Raw genomic sequence first — 17,940 nt, forward strand, 5'->3', positions numbered from 1 at the left:
AAGAAAGAGGGAGAAAGGGGAGACGCCAGTTAGCCTTCAACACAGTGGACTAAAAAAAGCTGGTGAACACCAGGTATGGCTGAATACACAGCTACGTTGGCCAGCCAATGTTAACCCTTTACTGTTGTGCAGTGAGAGCTTTTCTCGCTAGAAACTTTAAGCACTGACTTTCACTGCTTGGACTCTTGACTGCAGGCATATCAAGAGAACAGCTGCATGTACAGCACAGCCTGCTCTGAACCTCTGCCCCTTCTACCCTCCCCTCCCACCACTGGCATCATCTCACACTTGTATGGAGGAGAACTGGCCTCTGAGGAAAGAGGATACTGGCTGGCCCCCTGCTTTCTTTTTGGACACAGAGTTAGAAATTGGACAGTACTCTTTCAGTTAGTTTTGTTCAGGCCTGATAACAGGAAATCGGAGCCTCGCAAACTGAAGCAAAGGAAAAATTAAGACAGCAGAAGGGCAAAAATTTGGAGTGGGTGGGAAAAAAACTTAAGAAAAAAAAAAAAGAAAAGAATAATACCCAAAACAACAATAAAAATATTCTGTAAGGGGTATAAACTTTTATACATTTAAGTGCAGGGAGGTGAAGGACACAGACACAAACACACACGCACACACAAGACTGGGATCCAAATGTGAAATAAGTGAGGCAAGACACAAAAAGGAAATCAAAAGAATAAATATAAAGAAGAAATTGAATTACTGAAGACATGCACCTCGATTTTACGGCCCTCTACCACGGTGCCGTGTAATTTCTCCCTGGCCCTGTCTGCATCAGCACTATTCTCGAAAGTTACGAACCCGAATCCCTGCATGCAGCGGGAGAAGGGGGGAAAACATGCACATCATTATATATTGAAATACTGATCTCTAGGTAAATAGAGAAAAAATATCACAGTATGAAATCGACATCAGCACAACTCAGCAATAACCTCCTAGAGTCACATTGTTGGTTCATGCATGTTTCATAAATGAAAGAAATTAAATTCAATAAAATAAAGGAACTGTAATCATAATAAGAATAATAAGAAGAGTAATTAAAAAAAGAAAACATAAAAGCAATTGAGGCCAGACCAAAAAAGAAGTACAAAGTTACTCGAGACAATTTTTTTTTTTTTTTTTTTTAAAACACTAAACCCTGCTCCAACATAGGAAAGCCGGTTGAGCCCAAACTGGGCTTCTCTCTTGTCACTGATAATTCCCACATGCTATTGTAGGATTCCCCCCCACTCCCCACCCCCGACACAGTACAGGACATTAATACTGAGAAGCACTTCGTTCTCTTGAGAAACTGCTATTAGAGAGAGTGGCGATCTGAGTTCAGGCATGGCATCGGGAATTCTGCGAAGCTTTGGGCAAAACAAACACTGAACCTTGCTTTTCCCACCTGTAAAATGGAGACAATAATAATCACCTACCTTAGAAAAGTGTGGAGTGGAATGGCTGTTTGTAAAGCATCACTTGTAAGCTCTTCGGGGCACAGCTCATGTCTACTTCTATGCCTGTAACTTCCCTAACAATGCATTAGGCCCTGAAAGTGAGCAGGGCATCCAGGTGGCACCAAAATATAAACATTACACAAAATCAAGATTTAAGAGTATTATTCTAGTAAAAAAAACAAAACAAAACAAAAAAACCCCCCCACAAGTTTCAGAATTTTCCTATCTACAAGTACCACACTGGGCTTGTGGGCAAATCTGAACACCTAAACATTGATTTCATTAGTAAAAATAGGTTTTATCTGACCCTCCCCATCTACTACTACCTTCCTTGTACCCTGCTACCCATATTACTTGCTTTTGTTCTGAGGTGGCAAATTCTGCATCATGGGTGGTGACAAATCTCTCTAGTGATCCTTCTCAAATCTCTCTCTCAAATCTCTGTCTAGTGAGACTGAGCTTGAGAAAAATTAATGAATCCTCACTTGGTGCAGCTACAAAAGCTCAAAAACTACTAAAGTGCCCCTTTAGTTAGAGAAATTTAGGTTTACTTAGTCCATGAAGGCACGTGTAATATTCCTGTACCTACATGGTCATATTGCTGCCAATTCATACAGTCATGTAACAATGCAGGATAAGAGACCATGCTCACTTCCATGGAGATGACTGCACTGTCACTAGAATGGAGACGACAAGACTAAATGAATTAGGAGTTTAACTATACATAAATGGTATCTTACTACAGCAAACTGTGATGAGATATTCTTCATGCCACTACAGACAGCAGGGCCAAACGAAAAATTTCACTACAGTCTTTTTTTTTTTTTTTTTGGTATCTGAAGAACAGGAGAAGGATAACTAGTTCCTGTAGCTTGATATAAAGTGATTATCAGTTTAATGTACAGATAGTAATCTCTGCTGGCACTAACACCCTTGGGAGCAGGAAGAACAAAGCTTGCATTTGATGTAATGGAAACTCCTGATATTAAAGAGAGCGCTAGGTAATGTGAGTGATATAAAGCTATGCCTTGTCACAGAAATGGCATGCTAGCCTTGCAGCCCCTTCCATGCAGCTCAGGGTCAGTACGTATGGACTGAACAGAAAAAAAATAGCATCTTGATTTCTAAGCAGTGTTAGCAGCAAGACACAAGCAAGCCATCATTCTTTAAGTGCTCTTTAAAGGTTTCTACAATAAGAATCTTAAAAAGCCCAAGCCATTTGACATGTGCATGCTGGTCTTTATCATCCACAGCTAGGTTTCCAGCGCAAAACTCTTAAACGTTTGTGAAGTGCAGCTTTTTATTATTTCATGAACAGCAATAATAAAAGATCATAGCCAAGTTTTGTAATACTGAAATCAACAAGAGATCTCCTATGGGCTCCAACCCAATAATCTAAAGCTTCAGATAATTTCTTTTTTCTAGCTATTAAAAAAAAGCTATATAAACAAACTGTGGCTTTTTTCAGAATAGCATAAAAGTTTTCTGTTGAAATGATTTAAAATTTGGGCTGCAACAGAGCAGGGCTAATAAATCAGCCCAAATGTACTCAACTCTTGAATATGTTGCAGACAATTAGGATGGGAGGTTATAGCAAAGCTGAATATGAAGGGGCAGTGTATTGTATCAGCTTTAAAGAACTCCTACAGAAAAAGGAAAGACAGAAATAGAGCAATACACTTCCCTCTGTTCTATACAATGAGGAATAAAGCATCTTGAAAATTTTGGGGGAGGAGGGGAGGTAAATACTGCAAGAGGAAGTTCTCTATTTTCCCCTGTTCTTTTTACATTTATTTCTTTTGTTCGTTCTAGAAGATCCTTTGGAGACTGAATGGAATTTATGTCTTCTGCAATGATATGAACTGAAAGCTGGAGAACAGAGGGAAGGTATTTTTTAGACATTCTCTGTGCAGAATGGAACCAAACTAAAAGTATTCTAATTCACATTTATGTGTAATCAGTGAAGTCTGCATGGGATTTTTAAATAAACATCATCAAATACCTTCAAACTGATTTTGAATTTTCCATATTTTTAATGAATAAGTTATATCAAGCTAGGGTACAATCCACATGCAGACTATATCAAAGTAATAAACAATGTGAATTAAAACAGAACTAATTATTTTGATTCTGAACAATGTAACTCATTAACCAGAATTCCTGGTTTATTGACAGATCAGTCCTTTGCTTGTACAGCTCTGCTGAAAATCATTTAATGTCAATACTGAATTAACACTTCACATAGTTGACTACGGTAGAGTTGGTATTTGTCCCCTTGGTTAAAGTCTTCTTAATGCATCTCTTAGACTTCCAAATTTTCCTCAGGAAAAAGAGATGAGCCAAGCTTGACGTTTCCATTATTTCTAAGTTTTAAAACTAGCAATTATATACATATTTTTGATGGGGGAGAACCCCCCCATGTATATTTATTTTAATTCCTTCTCACAGATGACCTGCAAAGAACAGGGATTAATTGTACCTAAATACATATACAACAAGCAATTCTTGTTTCTACCTCCCAAGGTTGTCTTGCCCTTGAAAAGGAGAAGCAGATGACCAGTATTTGCTACTTTAGACTTATAGCAGGTACTGGCTGGCCCCACAGAGGTGGCAAACCATGGTGGCAGAGGAAGGGAAGATACAATCCTGCGTCAAAAAAGACTCAGGGTTTCTAAAATCTAGATTATAGAAATAACTTAGGTTTAATAAGGCTATTATGATAACAAGGCTGAATTTTTCAACATTTTCCTTCTACCAACAACTGCCAGGAACTTCTTCCAAGCATGAAGTAAGGTCAAGCCTCAGAGTACCCAGCAAGCACTAAATATTCCCAAACATCTCTAGAACTTGCGAGTAATTTGCAGTGCCAGACTAACCCCTTTTCACCCAAAGGTTTATTCAAAGGGCCTGAAGAGACCGAGTAACTGTCACCCTTTTAGTCTGGCCTCAGACTCTGCAATAAATAACAAGCAACATGATGAGCAGTGTAAAAAATAAATGTATATATATAATATTTGAATGTTTCCATCTCTGGAAGAATGAGAAAGAAAATTTACCATGTAACCGTAAAGGGAGAAATCAAAAGCAGACGGTTCTCCTGGGTGTGGCCAGAACACAGAAATTAAACAAAAAACAACAAAAACAAAAATAAAATAAAACAAAAAAAAAACAAAATAAAAACAAAGGAAACGAAACAGCGCCCCTTGAAATCCATGCATTGTTAACCCTTCATTTGTCACTGAGTTTAGAACAGTCACCTCAGCAGCAGCATCTTTGTCTTGTACCACTAGAACACGCAGTCATCAAAGGGCCTTTCCTTCATTTGCTGCTAATACTGATTGTTTTAAAAGTTTTTTGTTTTTTTCCTTCTTCTTATTTCCATACACAAATCAACTTTTAGGAGCCTTAAAAAACAGCCAAGGAAACAAAAGTTTTGGCTACCTGTTTCCAAGGCATTTGAAGACAGTAGGAGAGTTTCAGCTATAATCCACCTGAGATGAGCAGGACTGGATGAACCAACAGAAACATAGCAGGAGATTCAGAAACACACACATTACTGAGGTTACACATGTACATGCACACTTTAAATTGACAAGGGAAATCGTGTAAGCCAAAGCTGCCATTATTCCTGCAGCACTACCAGCTCCTCCCTCCTGCTCCCATGCCGCACACTGACTGCATTATGCATACACGCATACTGCACCAGACCGTGTACGTGAACCAGATCAGACAAAAAAAAAACAACAATATTTTTTAAACCAGCAGGGTTATTTTTAAGCTGTATCACTTCCCCAGTCCAGGTTGTTGTATTGGTCCACTGCCAGTCACTCCAGCAAAACTGAGGGAGGCAGAGGACAGGAATGAATGGTGGGAACCAGGCCAACATTGCTGCTGAACAAAAACTTCCGGCTCCAAGAGCAGTTCCAGCCAATTCAAATCAGAGGTTTCATGGCCCCACATTTTCCGAGTTGTGCACTCCCCTTGATCCAGCATCAGAATCCATCTGTCCACCTTACCACGTGGTGAGCAGGTTCAAGAACTTCACTTTCCCTGCCCCCCTCCTCCCCCCACCAAAGAAACTGGGGTATTAAGCGGGGGAGAGGAAGAGCCTACCCAAATGACAATCTTTCTGTGAAGCAGTCCTAAAATCTGAAATAAGGGCAGTAGTTTATGTCACTAAAGTTGCACCAGCTTGGTACAACTGACAGAAGACTCACCAGTAACAGCAACAAAATTTGTTCCAAAAATGCAAGAAATGTATCCTTCTCCAAGAATCCCCAATCCCTCAATAAATATTCTGCTTCGGATTTCTTCCTGCAGCTAAGTCCAGGACACTTCCTAAAGAACTCAGAGGCCATCCTCCTTCAAGAACCCAGACTTCCCAAGCGGAAGGCAGTGGGGAACATAAACTTACACTATCCTGAAACCATGAGCTTGCAATCTGCTCTAATATGACCTCTTACCATTTAAAAATCTAAAACTGCTCCCGCTTCAGCCAAGATTTTGCTGTGTGCTTAAGCACTCTTGGCCTCTCAATATCACATCTTGAAACGCCACACTGTACGCAGCTGATGAGCAAAGGGCTTAGATTCCTCTCCACTGTAGTTTTATGAATGTCATAGGGATCTCATTTAAAGCATCACACAGGCAAACTGCATTAATTCTGCAAAAATGCCCACTTGTTCAGTTTAAGAATGATGCCAAAATATGCATTGCGTCTCCAATGACAAGAGGAGCAGGAATCCTTCCTCTCAACTTCCTTCGGAGGTGTTTTATTCACAGTTCAGTGAAGTGCATGGTAAATTGCAACCATGAGCAGAGTGCTATTTAAAGGCATTTAGGTGAATCAGAGCTAGAACTGTAATGGTAAACAGAACACAACTGAAACAAATAGCTAGTTTCCTAGAAACAACAACAACAAAAAAACCTTAGTGAAGGCTGAAGTCATTCTATTATACAAGCTGAAGAATAAAACAAAATGAAAGAGAGGGGCCTTTAAAATTTCTATGTTGTTTCTAATATGGAGCAAAACAGTATCAGTGTGAAGTCAACCAGGGCCATACAAGCATGCTCAACAGAATCAAGGCAGAAATCCAGTTAAGAAACAAAAATGCACATTGCTTTCAGAAGAGAATTAGCACAGAGCTCAAAACTAATTATTAATTACCTCCTCCTCTGCTGTGACACAGCAAGTCAATAAATACCATTTTCCAAGCAAAGTGCAAGAACCCAAGGTTTTGGGTAGCTGTGATGTAAATAAATTCTCTTTTGTCGGTCACACAGAGACCCCAGACATGTAGCCCATCTCATGTATTTCCTTCAGAAACACTGTTACAGCTGTGGAAGAAAACTGGCTGCTCATCTCAGGTGGATTCAAAAGGAAGAATGCAAACTGAATGTTTTCTCCAGTCCCTCCTACTGACCAGCACTGACGTGATTCCAGCAGAGAACTCCTGCCACAGCTAGGCAGGGACAAAGTGCTGCTCAACCCCATCATACACTGGGTGGGGGCAAACCCAGGGCAATTTGGAATTTACCACTGTAACTTTTAAATATTTACAAAGCATATACACAAACTATACACCCTTAGGAGCCCAGGGAAGGGAAGGGAGCATTGAGAACACAGCACAAGGCAGGCAGCAGGAGCATCTGCTTTCGGATTCCCAAAAGAGAGGAGGAGGAGAAGAAGAGAGAGAGGTTTCATATCATTAGATTAGAATGGAAACCACAGGGCAGGAAAATGCATTCAGATTTTTTTTTTTCCTAGGGTGGATGAAGAACCCAAGAGTGAGTGAGTGGCCTCCGGAAAGATCCATTTCCTTTGCTTCACCATCAGATCACCAAACTGCTTTTTTTCCATTATGTGAATACCAGGTGCTTCGTGCAGCTACACCCCACTCAAACACTGGGGCCTCCCATTTTCATTGCTAAGCAGGAATAATCTTGCATTCTTTTTAAACCATGAATTATTTGGGGTGGAGAAGGATACAAAGATACCACAAAATTATTCTTTGGGTGTTTTCTCATTTTGTTCAGATTCTGCCCCATCCCTCACATAAGCAGCTATCAGTTTTGCAACCACTTTTTGCTGTCAGTTGACAAAAAAGCAGTAGAAAACTGTGTTGTCAAAAACTGGAAGAACATTTCTTTGGATTGCTTTCTTTTTTATATATTTAATAGAGTTCAGGATAAAATTCTTTGAGGAAATCTTCAGCAGCAATTTTTGTTTTAACTGAAAACCAGAAGCCTTGGGCTTTAACAAGTGCACAAAAGGTAATTTTCATAGTTATAAATCAAGTCTTCACAAAAAGCCCCCAATGTTAGTATTGCCTAGAAGGAAAAGGGCAGCCGTGGGTGTTTAATACAGGGCTGTATGGATGAAAGAGTGTGAATCTCATATGTGGAGAAGAAAACATTGTGCTGGAAAGCACAGATATAGAGGGGGATGAGGGATAGAGCTCCATGTCTTTGTCAGGCCAGTTATTTTTGTTCTTCCTTTTGCAATTACATTCCAAAAAGCAGGGATTTGCTAGAGGCCAGAGGCTACTCCCAAAGCCAAATAGAAAGGACTAAAATCAGGAGTAATTCACAGACAGCGCTGGCCTATAAATATCAGAAGAACAGCAAAGAGCAGAATAAATATTTACAAATTCAGCATAGCTGATTGTTTTGGTAAAGCATATAGATTTTTATCCACAAAGGGAAGTAAAACCTTCAAACTAAGCCATATAGACATCTATTTGTTCAGGTTATTATTATTATTAAAAAAAAAAGGTATTAAGCACAACTGAAGGATAGGGGAAAGTGTGAAATCTCATTTCTTTTGTACATACACCAACTGCTTTCTGGTTTCCAGATAATACAGAGACTGAAGAATTTCAGAATCCATCTTGGGGAACACCAGAGAAGATTTGCAGAGGGCTCTGAACATGAACATACTCCATAAGACATGTTGAAGCAAAGAGGCCACCTTAAGAGAGTGAACCTCAAATCCAAGAGAAAGGCATAGACTCTAAAATGAAACTGCTTAGCTGAATCTCAACATCAAAGTCTCATGTGTGCATGCACACATATGTGCACACGTGTGTGGGGGGAGTAGGGAAATTTTGTTTTAATTGAAAATGGGAATCTTAGCATTGATTAAGTCAAGCAGAGTATAGACATGCACTGTGCAAGCTTCCCCCATAGAGCTTTGGCAATGCACCTTGCTCCTGACCTGCAAAACTCCCTGCTATTCCAGTGCTGAACCTCCTGGGCAGAGAGAGAATCACATCAATTTGTCATTGTGGTGATATTGGTTATGCGATGAGAACCAATTGCCAATTAGGACAAAGATCACTGAATCTCTCTGCATTTGGCCTAAGCAACATTTGAAATCTCATCTCCAGAGAAAAATTACCATTAACACTCAGCAAAACCTCCCTCTTAGTATATCTTAAAAACAAAAATAGGTGTGCAAATGCAAATTCAATGGGGAGAGGTCCACATGGGGTAGGGCAGGGAGAATGAAGATTCTTACATTAATTATGAAATATCTCAGACATGAAAGGTCAGTATCTCAGAAATACTCAAGAATTTACAAATGAAAGTAAAAAATCCTTCCACATATGAGATATTAGAGTGTCTATGGAAGTATTTTAATGCAATGAAAATGTGGTTTGGGGGTCAGATTTTTTTCAGCTCCCATCACACAAAGCTGTTTTACCTTATTTTGCCTTCCCCACAGGACACCCATTGCCAGTGCAATGAGAACTGATTGGTATGAAGGCTCAGGTAACTCCCTATTTGTTAAAAGGGCTGGGGAATCTGATCCCACATTACAGATAGGACTGTCTAGGAGCATTTGGACATACTGCCCAGAAATTACCCTGCTCAAAGTCTTGAATCAGAGGGAACAGGAGACAGTCCCAAAAATAGCTTTTCCCTTCCCCCATCACACTAATTCTTGCTGATCTCTACAGAGTATATTCTCTAGGCAATGAACTGCCTTTTACTTTGTGCAATCAAAACAAGAGAAGTGGGTACAGAAACAGGACTTACCTTGGAGCCACGCTCATTAAAGATGATCTCTACATCAAGGATTTTGCCGAATTGCTGCAGAGAGACAAGTAAAAAAACGATTTATTTTTGGTGAACCATTTTTCACAACTTTTGGGGGCTGGTTTAGTGCAAGAAGGGAGGTGAGAATATTTCCATTTCTAGCATACAGACAAAAGCATAAAATTCCAGTAACATGACCCAGTTCTCTCAGGTTAGGACATGCAGATTCTCTTGGTCACAGACCCCCAGGTTCTCTCACAAAAGTTTAAGAAAGAAAAACAATAGCCAGAATGGTTTTAGGAACATAAACTGTTTTTTTTTTCCTTTTAATCTACAAAAATTCTCCTTTCTTCCCTTGGTCCACTATTTCATCTAAGACTAAGAATATTTCTTAAATGTAATTCAATACTTCATCTTCCTCCTAAAGCTGCTATCACAAAGAGAGAAACTTAACAGTAATGTTTTTCTGGAGGGGATAGTCACATAAGATTCCCAACTTCAGCAACTCTTAACTCTAAATCTTCCTTCAAAAGGAAAGCCTTCACATGAATTGACCACATCTTCAGAGACTATGAAAATGGTCAAACCCCAGCAGTTTGTTTTTCAGAAGCAGATTGTTCGCTTCAACCTGTGACATACAGGAAGCTGTTGACAACATATGCAAGTTTATCACGTATGATACAATTCTGACTTCTGCCTTAGCCTAGAGACCTCATGTGACACCAGGGCCCCAGGTACTCTGTACAAACAACTGGTTCCAAAGAGCTACTTAGCACAGAACAAAAATGGGAAATGAGAGCTACAATCTGGAAACAGGATTCACCACACTCCATGGAACCACATATGGATCATATCCTTCTCCTGTGAACCTATTTTAATATTTTTGTATTGAACTGGACAGATTCAAACTAGCAACCTACAGGTAAAAGGCATGACATCACCAGTGCCCAAGATCCTCTGTCTTCTCCAAGTGCCAATGCTATTATTCCACATAAGAGGTTTGCTTTCCAGAAGGACAGATCAACATCTGGCTTTCAGGAGCTCACGTACAGAGGAGTCTTTGCTCTAGAGATATATATTGTTCTCATACAAGTCATATGTCTGAATGTTTTTCCTACCCCACTCTTTGCGAAACAGCTTCCATCAACCTCGTTTTAATCTCATTCCTTGCAGAAGTTTTAAGGTAGGTAGCAAACGAAAAAAGGGAAAACTGGAAAAGAAAGGATGCTTTCACAGTTAGGAAAGATGATGAACACAAGCCCTGGGCACTGTGATTCTACCACTTTGCCCTCAGTGTTCTTAATATGATGCTTTGCCAATTGCTTAAATTAACATTTCCACATGGAGTCAAATGGGTATATTGCTCATTTTCCAAGGGCCCTGTTTGAAAGGTTTGTGTCCAGGTTTGCAGATGTGGAGCACTTACAACAATAAGCTAAGATGACTGAAGAGAAGCTTTAAATATGTGAAGCAATAAAAAGCTTTTAAGTCCCTCGAACAAGTATTCCGTGGCTGCCTTTATACAAAAGGCTTCCAACAATTCTAGCCATAGTTTGTCTGCTTCCATTCTCCATTCTTAAAAAGGAGATTGTCGTGTTCTTCAATGAACATTGGTTCACAGATGGTGTTTTTATTGTTCTATTGTTTAAGGACAATACTTGATCTTCTATTCATCTCAAGAACAATTGAGTTCACAATATCCTACATTAAATGAAGTTTGAACAACACAAATGTAAACATGAGCAGTGACTGCATCTTCCTTGAAGCCTCAACATCTAAGCAGCTAAGGCTTGATCCATGCTGGATCCTCTTGGACTACTGCTTTGCCAAGCACAGCTAAAATACATTTCCTATTTCTGTCACACACTTGGTGTGGGCTTGCCTATGAAGGAGATCAGCCATTGGTTGCTTTTTGTTATCTTTGTTGTATATGGCTTGGGCACTGCCATGAGAGAAATCACTCATGATCTCCTTCCTGGTAGACTGTGTCACAGTGTAGTTATGTAACTGGGGATGAACCAATTTAACAGCTCATTGCTGTTTAAGGGCTGTCCCCATTCCCTCATCCCTCCTGCCTGGGCTCACCAGCTTCCCCAAGCTGGCCCCAATTTTCATTCTGACCTGTAGGTAAACTGATATAGCTCACCAATCTTGCAGAAAACTATCCCAACAAATAGAATAAATAATAAGTTTTTGATGGTTTCATGATCTGAATCAGCTCAAAGGGTCAAGTGAGTGCCAGGGCAGCTGGAAGCGAGGGGGAAAGGAAAGCAACACTCTCCCCAAGAGCAGAATCTGACCCGGCCCAATCAGTTCAGCTATCTAGCTTTGCCACATGCTTGCTCTTCATAAAAGCAAATACCAAAATTATTCTTGAAATCTTCAAAACCATTAAAAAAAAAATCACCATTTTCTTCTTCACTATAATGATTTTTAAAAGAGAACAAACTGTGCAGCTTCTGGTGCGCAGTTAGGCCTTGCCATCTTCTCCTCTCTCCATACCCAGCTGGGCCTGGATACTCATGTACTACTGCCAGAGTTGCTCGCCAGCCCCATTCAGCTGAGCCCACTGCTCAGGGTTTCAACATGAACAGTAAATCCCATCCTGTGTGCAATTTCTTCAGGCTGGAAGGAAGACAATGGTAATGCTGAATGCAAGTAGTCTGACCCAGCTCTGTGAGAGAGGGTAGGACTGCCTCCCTGCCCTGTGGATGGAGGTATGTAATTTCCTAGATGACAGAATTAAGATCAAATCCTGCTGCTGCACTGAGCGTTCACTTGAAGTCTACTGCAATAGACCATAATCACTCATGCAGTTTACCCCACCTCTTTCCTACCTAAGAGTTGTGGGTGTTCAAAGAGGCAGGAGGGAAACTACTTGGGAGAGAAGGAACAGGGACACCAGAGGCTAACTGCTAAACTCAGATTTGCTGGGAAGGAGTTGAGGGCAGGAGGGACCTCTATCCCATGCAACTCCCTGGAAAAAAGCACAGTGGCATGGGCAGGAAGAAGCACACTGGGCTCTTCAAGACTCTGCTACAGTCATTGCTACAGCTGCTCTGACAGCTCGTAACACCATGGCTCTTGTCCTTACTGCTACAGTGGTTACAACAGGTCCAGCACTGGCGGCACATTTTTTTGGTAGCGTGCCAGAATTTTCCCGAAGAATGAAAGCAGGAAAAAAGAACTAGTTCATTTTAACAGTTGATATCTCCTTCAAAGCTGAATCTAATTTAGTGGAACATAAAAAGGCACTTTGTTCTCTGATGGTGCTTCCCCTACCAGATGTCAACAGCCTACTGAAAACAATGGAAGTTTTAAGAGTTCCTTAGCAAAACGTCACAATTTTTATAATGTAAAATGCCAGGCCATCTAAATAAAAGGGTCAACACCAAATGCCCCTATAGTATTTTTTTTTTTTTTTTAAATCATGTATACATGAATGCTTGTGTTTTCCAGCAGACGGAGGGTCTAGCCAAATAAAACAAGATCCATGGTTAGGTCATCCATGAGGACTAACCCGCTGATCTCTAACCTTGAAGACATGAATCACTTTGCTCATGGGCCTGATTCTTTCACTCAATGATTGCCATAAATATCTACTTACTATAAGCCCCAGGAGAGCAGCAGTGAAAAAAATCCTGGGCAGAGTTCACAGCCTCTGAAGAAAGCACTGCAGGACCACACATCTCAAATGCTCCCCACCATGACTTAAAAAGCCTATTATGTGACCAAGAAGCCAGCAGCCCCTATCATATGACAGGTCATACAAATAGCTCCTTCCATCAACTGGTTGTGCACCCACCATATAGTGTGTGTGCGGGTGCGTGCACTTGTATACTGCCAGTCATGACATGGCAGAGAAACTATAGAATCTAGTTTTATCTCCGTCCTCCCTTTCTTGAACTGACCTTGTGCAAGCTTTCAGTTATTTTTCTGTAATGCAGAAAAATGAAAATTATCTCCTCTACAATGGCAGCAGTGACTGTTAGAAATAATAGTTTTAAGGGGCATAAAGATATCAACAAACATCAGCTATGACCGAAACCCAGTTTTCTTGCTTGAACGTGAGTGATGTACCTTATCATAGATGCAAGGTCACTGTGCAAGGAAGAGCATATGTGATGTGTGTTTCTTTCCACTCAGATGACATGAAGACAGCAGATTTTTCCAGCAGGGGCCATAACTACATTACATATAATAAATTTGAAAGATTTGGCACCACAGAGTTTTTGCCTTCCAAGGCACTGACAGTTTGGTAGGGCCCCCCTATATGTTCTGTTCCAGCTGGCTCTGCCTCATCTCCCTGTCTAGAGCTTTCAAAATCAGTTCCAAAACATGTCAGACAAATAACTTAACCCTAAAAATGCCAACAACAGGGAGTACAATGCAAATTGTCTAGAAATCATGAAACAAGAAAAGGTAACATGAGCTACCACCCAACAACCTCACATCCTTACAACAGAACTTGGTATCCCCAAGCAGCTTTGTACTGTTCCTACAAAACTCACTTAACACTGAGCATTGTGATCTGTACACACCCAGAAGACACCAAACAGTTAGTTCTCAAAGATAGTCTAAATCCCACCAGAAATTTAAAATAGCCAAGAAATCGACTTCTTACACAGGAAATAATTCTAGGTCCTCAAACTTGATGTGTATGAGCAAGATCATTTCATATGGAAGATAGGTCTACACTGCAGAGAGCACCCATAACCAAGCTCCTAGCTCCATGGAGTATACCTTCTGCCCAGGATGGCTGGCTCCCCACTATCATTAGTTAGTGCTTGGTTCTGGCAGTGTGGGGTCTGCCAGAGCCGAACTGCTAGCAATACATGAACTGTCTCACCTAAAGCTGGATGATATCTCTAAAAACAGTAGAGTCAAACCTGCTGATGTGCCTTCAGCCAAGTTACACCAATAAGTTTTGGTGACAGGATGATAGAAGTATTAAGGATTAAACCAAAGCCATATCATAGTTTATCAGTTGAACAGACAATAAACAAGCAGAGGCCACACTGGGGTTGACCTGTTGCCCAACAAAACACATTTTCTTAGAAACCAGACTCAAAAAGGAAGCCAGTCAAAGAGCACAGACTTCCAACAGGATTTACAGACTGCAGCCATCCTAGCAAGCAAAGTGACAAGGAACAGTTTCTCAGTCGTTCATTATCCTCTGACTCACAAATAAAAGATTCGCACATAAAAGAGTGAGACAAAGGTGAATGGTACGGCAGGGTACAATTTCAGACATCTTAACACCAGACCAGTTTCCAGGTCTACACTTTCAGCTATTTGTTAGTCTTGTGTCATCCCCAGAGGTGTGCCTGCACCTTAAGCTGGTACTGCTGCTAAGGTACAGATATGGTAAAGATACTTGGAACCATACCCACAAAAGCAGCATAAATTCAAAGCTTAGCTTGAGAGGACTCGCACATGTAGATTGAATCCCTATAAAACTGGGTAACAGAAAAGATAGTTTCATATAATTTCACCCAGACCCTTTACATGAGTAAATCCAGCAAACATCTATAGTACAATATTTTTTCCTAAATGATATTCAGCCCATTGTCACTACAGACTCTTCTAGTCATCATATGAAAACATGAACAAACTTTAGATAAACGTACAATCCAGTCATCACTGCCTTCCACCAGAAGGACACTACGACATTCTGTGGCAAGAAAACAGTTTTTTGCAAAGCAAGACAGCACAATAGTTGTTGACAGCTGTAGTGGCACAAGTAGCTCTGGACAGAAGTACTATGGTCCATAGTATTGCCACTGAAACAAAGTAGGTTGCTCAAGCAGCACTGAGCACACAAGTCACAAAAGGTGACTCTAGAAATTGCACTGATGAAACGCATCAAAATAACAGCAATGCCTCTTCTAACAGAAATCAACAATATCAGTAGAAACAAAGTCCTGCCCTGCGACAGGGAGGAAGATGTCTTTTGCGAGCTCTCTCTTACCACAGGAAGAACAAGGAAAAGAGTCATCACAAAGAGGCCACCTTTTGTCCAAGCTTTTGTTCTCCAATATTTGCATTTAGGAGTTGTTACATGTGATCAGTGGCAGGTACTAACCTGGGATGAAACAGAGATAAAATATATCTTGATATCCAGACAGGAGTTCCTCCTTCAGATTTCCAAACCAATCAGAATAGCAGACCTGGAGTCCCTTTGGGCAACTTTCCTATTTCTCTGCTTTAGGCTTCTGCATTGTATCAAGACCTATAGTTCAGGGCTTTTCTGCTCTATTGTATTATTCACCTACTTATCTTACCTCATAATGATTAGTTGCCTGCCAATACTTGTGTAACCATGAATTACTTGTGGATTTAAATTTGTTTACTGGCAAATAAGGACTTAAAATTCTACCAAAACCTTGGTGAGAAAGAATAGTAGTCTGGTTTGTTACTGCTTTAGACTCAAACTGCAGGCTCACAGGGGTGTTTTATGCTCCTGACATCAGAATACAGGTGGATGAGAAGTTATATCCATTGATATATTTTAGGATGTGCAACTATCAAAATGTTTCCCCAGAGGCCAACATCTTAAGGCTACAGAGCTTCCACAAATATCCATTACAGAGCTCCCAGAGCTGAGTTGCTTGTGTTGTACAAAGAGGTGGTCTACTGCAAATATAAAGCATAAAGAGTCTCACAGTAGAGATATGAATTATGCTCTGAGAAGGAAATGGATAACAGGGTTACCATAAAATCTGGTAAAATAAGGATAGCTACCATTCTGTCACCTTTAATAACTAAAGTTATGCCCATAAAATTGCTATGAACTATTACCATGGTAGCTGATAATCCAATTAAAAAAAAAACAAACCAAAACAAAACAAAACAACAACAACAACACACTACCAGAGCTGCTGATATTCCCCACTATAAGCAAGTAGCAGCCTACAGGTCACAGCTATGAAGTGAGAATGTCGTAAAAAAGGCAATGCCACCATTTGAAGCCATATCTCAACAGCATTCACACCCTCTACTCTGCTGTCCCACCCTCCAGTCATCATATTCCTCATTTATGTCTTACATGATCTCCTTTTTTAAGGATAGCTGAAGATTCTTGAAAAAAAGTGTTTCATCAGGGTAAATTCTGACAAAAATCAATTCTGACTCCTTTTATGGTGGCTCTCACAACAGATAAGAAGGGCTTAATACACTATGAAGCACCAAAACAATCCACTTTGCCTGCTTTTGCTGAGACAAAGATCCAGCTTGAGAACAGATGGATCTTGCAGGCAGTCCAGCCCTGCCACCATATTCCTCAGGAGACTCTGAAATCCATCAGAACTGACCAGAGTATCTCAGCCAATTTCGTACTGGGAGAAAAATGGTTTCTTGAGGCCTAAGAGAACCAAAGCTGTGAATTGTAAGATGCAACCACGGGCACCATCAAAACACAAAACTGAAAGGGTTGGAAACATTTTGAGGGATGAGATTTTCTTCTGCATATAGAGAAGGGAATAGACTATTATTAGTGGCTAAGGAAAGGACTACAAACATCATGTCAAAAGTCCTTACAAGCACAAGTCACAAAACGTACCTCAAAAACTGGATAGACATTTTTGAAAAGATATGCTAACTTGTTTTTGACACTAAATGATAGCAACACACTCACTTGTCAGCAAGTTTCTCCATTAATTAAGTTAGCCTAAATTACTAAGAAATTTTCTCGTTTCAAGTTTGAACAGGTTAAATGTCAGCTTCCCACTGGCAAATCTTATTATGACAGTAAACAACACCTAACCCCCAACCCCCTTATTATTAGGTATCATGCACACATAAGCACCTGTACAGCACAGACAAGTCATCTCCTAAACTCCCTGATAAGCTGAGTAAATCATGCACCCAACACCTCGCACATTAAAAAACAAAAAACAAGAAAACACTTATCTTCCAAGCCCTGAGCTGAACTCAGAACCAAACAAAATAATGCAGTCATAGCCTTTTCAGCTCTGAAGAGGAGCAAGATCATATCCCTCCTTCAACCTGATACTCCCCTTCGCACTGCTAAAGCGACTATCTTCAGTGATACCCAGTATTCTTCCAAATCAGTGCTTTCCAAAGAAAGCCTTCTATCCTATGAGGACAGCCTGTTCCCAAATACACAGTACCTTGCACTAAGCAGTATCAAACACATTTTTGTTGGATTTATCCTCAATTAACCAGGCATTTCAAGTCATCCTCTTAACAGCAACCTAATCTTCCTCCTCCTCAAATAGGTTTTCAATGGCAAATCTTACTGGCAAGGTTTTGATAGTACTGTCTCCACGGTTGATACAGATACTGAATAGGAATGAGATTGAAATAGATCCCTGGAGGAAATTTTCACTAGAAATGATCTTAATCACTACTGTCTCCCCATTAATTACTACTTTTTAAGATCTATCATTAAAGAGGTTTTTAATCCCTCTGTGTTTTATTTGAGATAAGACAA

The 17,940-nt window shown here is 40.3% G+C and overlaps 1 protein-coding gene across 1 annotated transcript in view; it reads right to left on the reverse strand.

The window, feature by feature from the left end:
- The window catches only part of RBFOX2 (RNA binding fox-1 homolog 2), a 92,361-nt gene that overhangs the window by 21,325 nt on the left and 53,096 nt on the right, over window positions 1–17,940 (reverse strand). The window contains exons 4-5 of the mRNA XM_026076931.1: window positions 9,486–9,539; window positions 723–815 (exon numbers count right to left, since the gene is read on the reverse strand). Coding sequence (XP_025932716.1) covers window positions 723–815; window positions 9,486–9,539 — 147 coding nt within the window. The remainder of the gene's footprint in view (window positions 1–722; window positions 816–9,485; window positions 9,540–17,940) is intronic.

This window comes from Apteryx rowi, unplaced genomic scaffold (assembly GCF_003343035.1).
Source record: "Apteryx rowi isolate R43461 unplaced genomic scaffold, aptRow1 scaffold_443, whole genome shotgun sequence".
In the NCBI taxonomy this organism is placed as follows: Eukaryota; Metazoa; Chordata; class Aves; order Apterygiformes; family Apterygidae; genus Apteryx; species Apteryx rowi.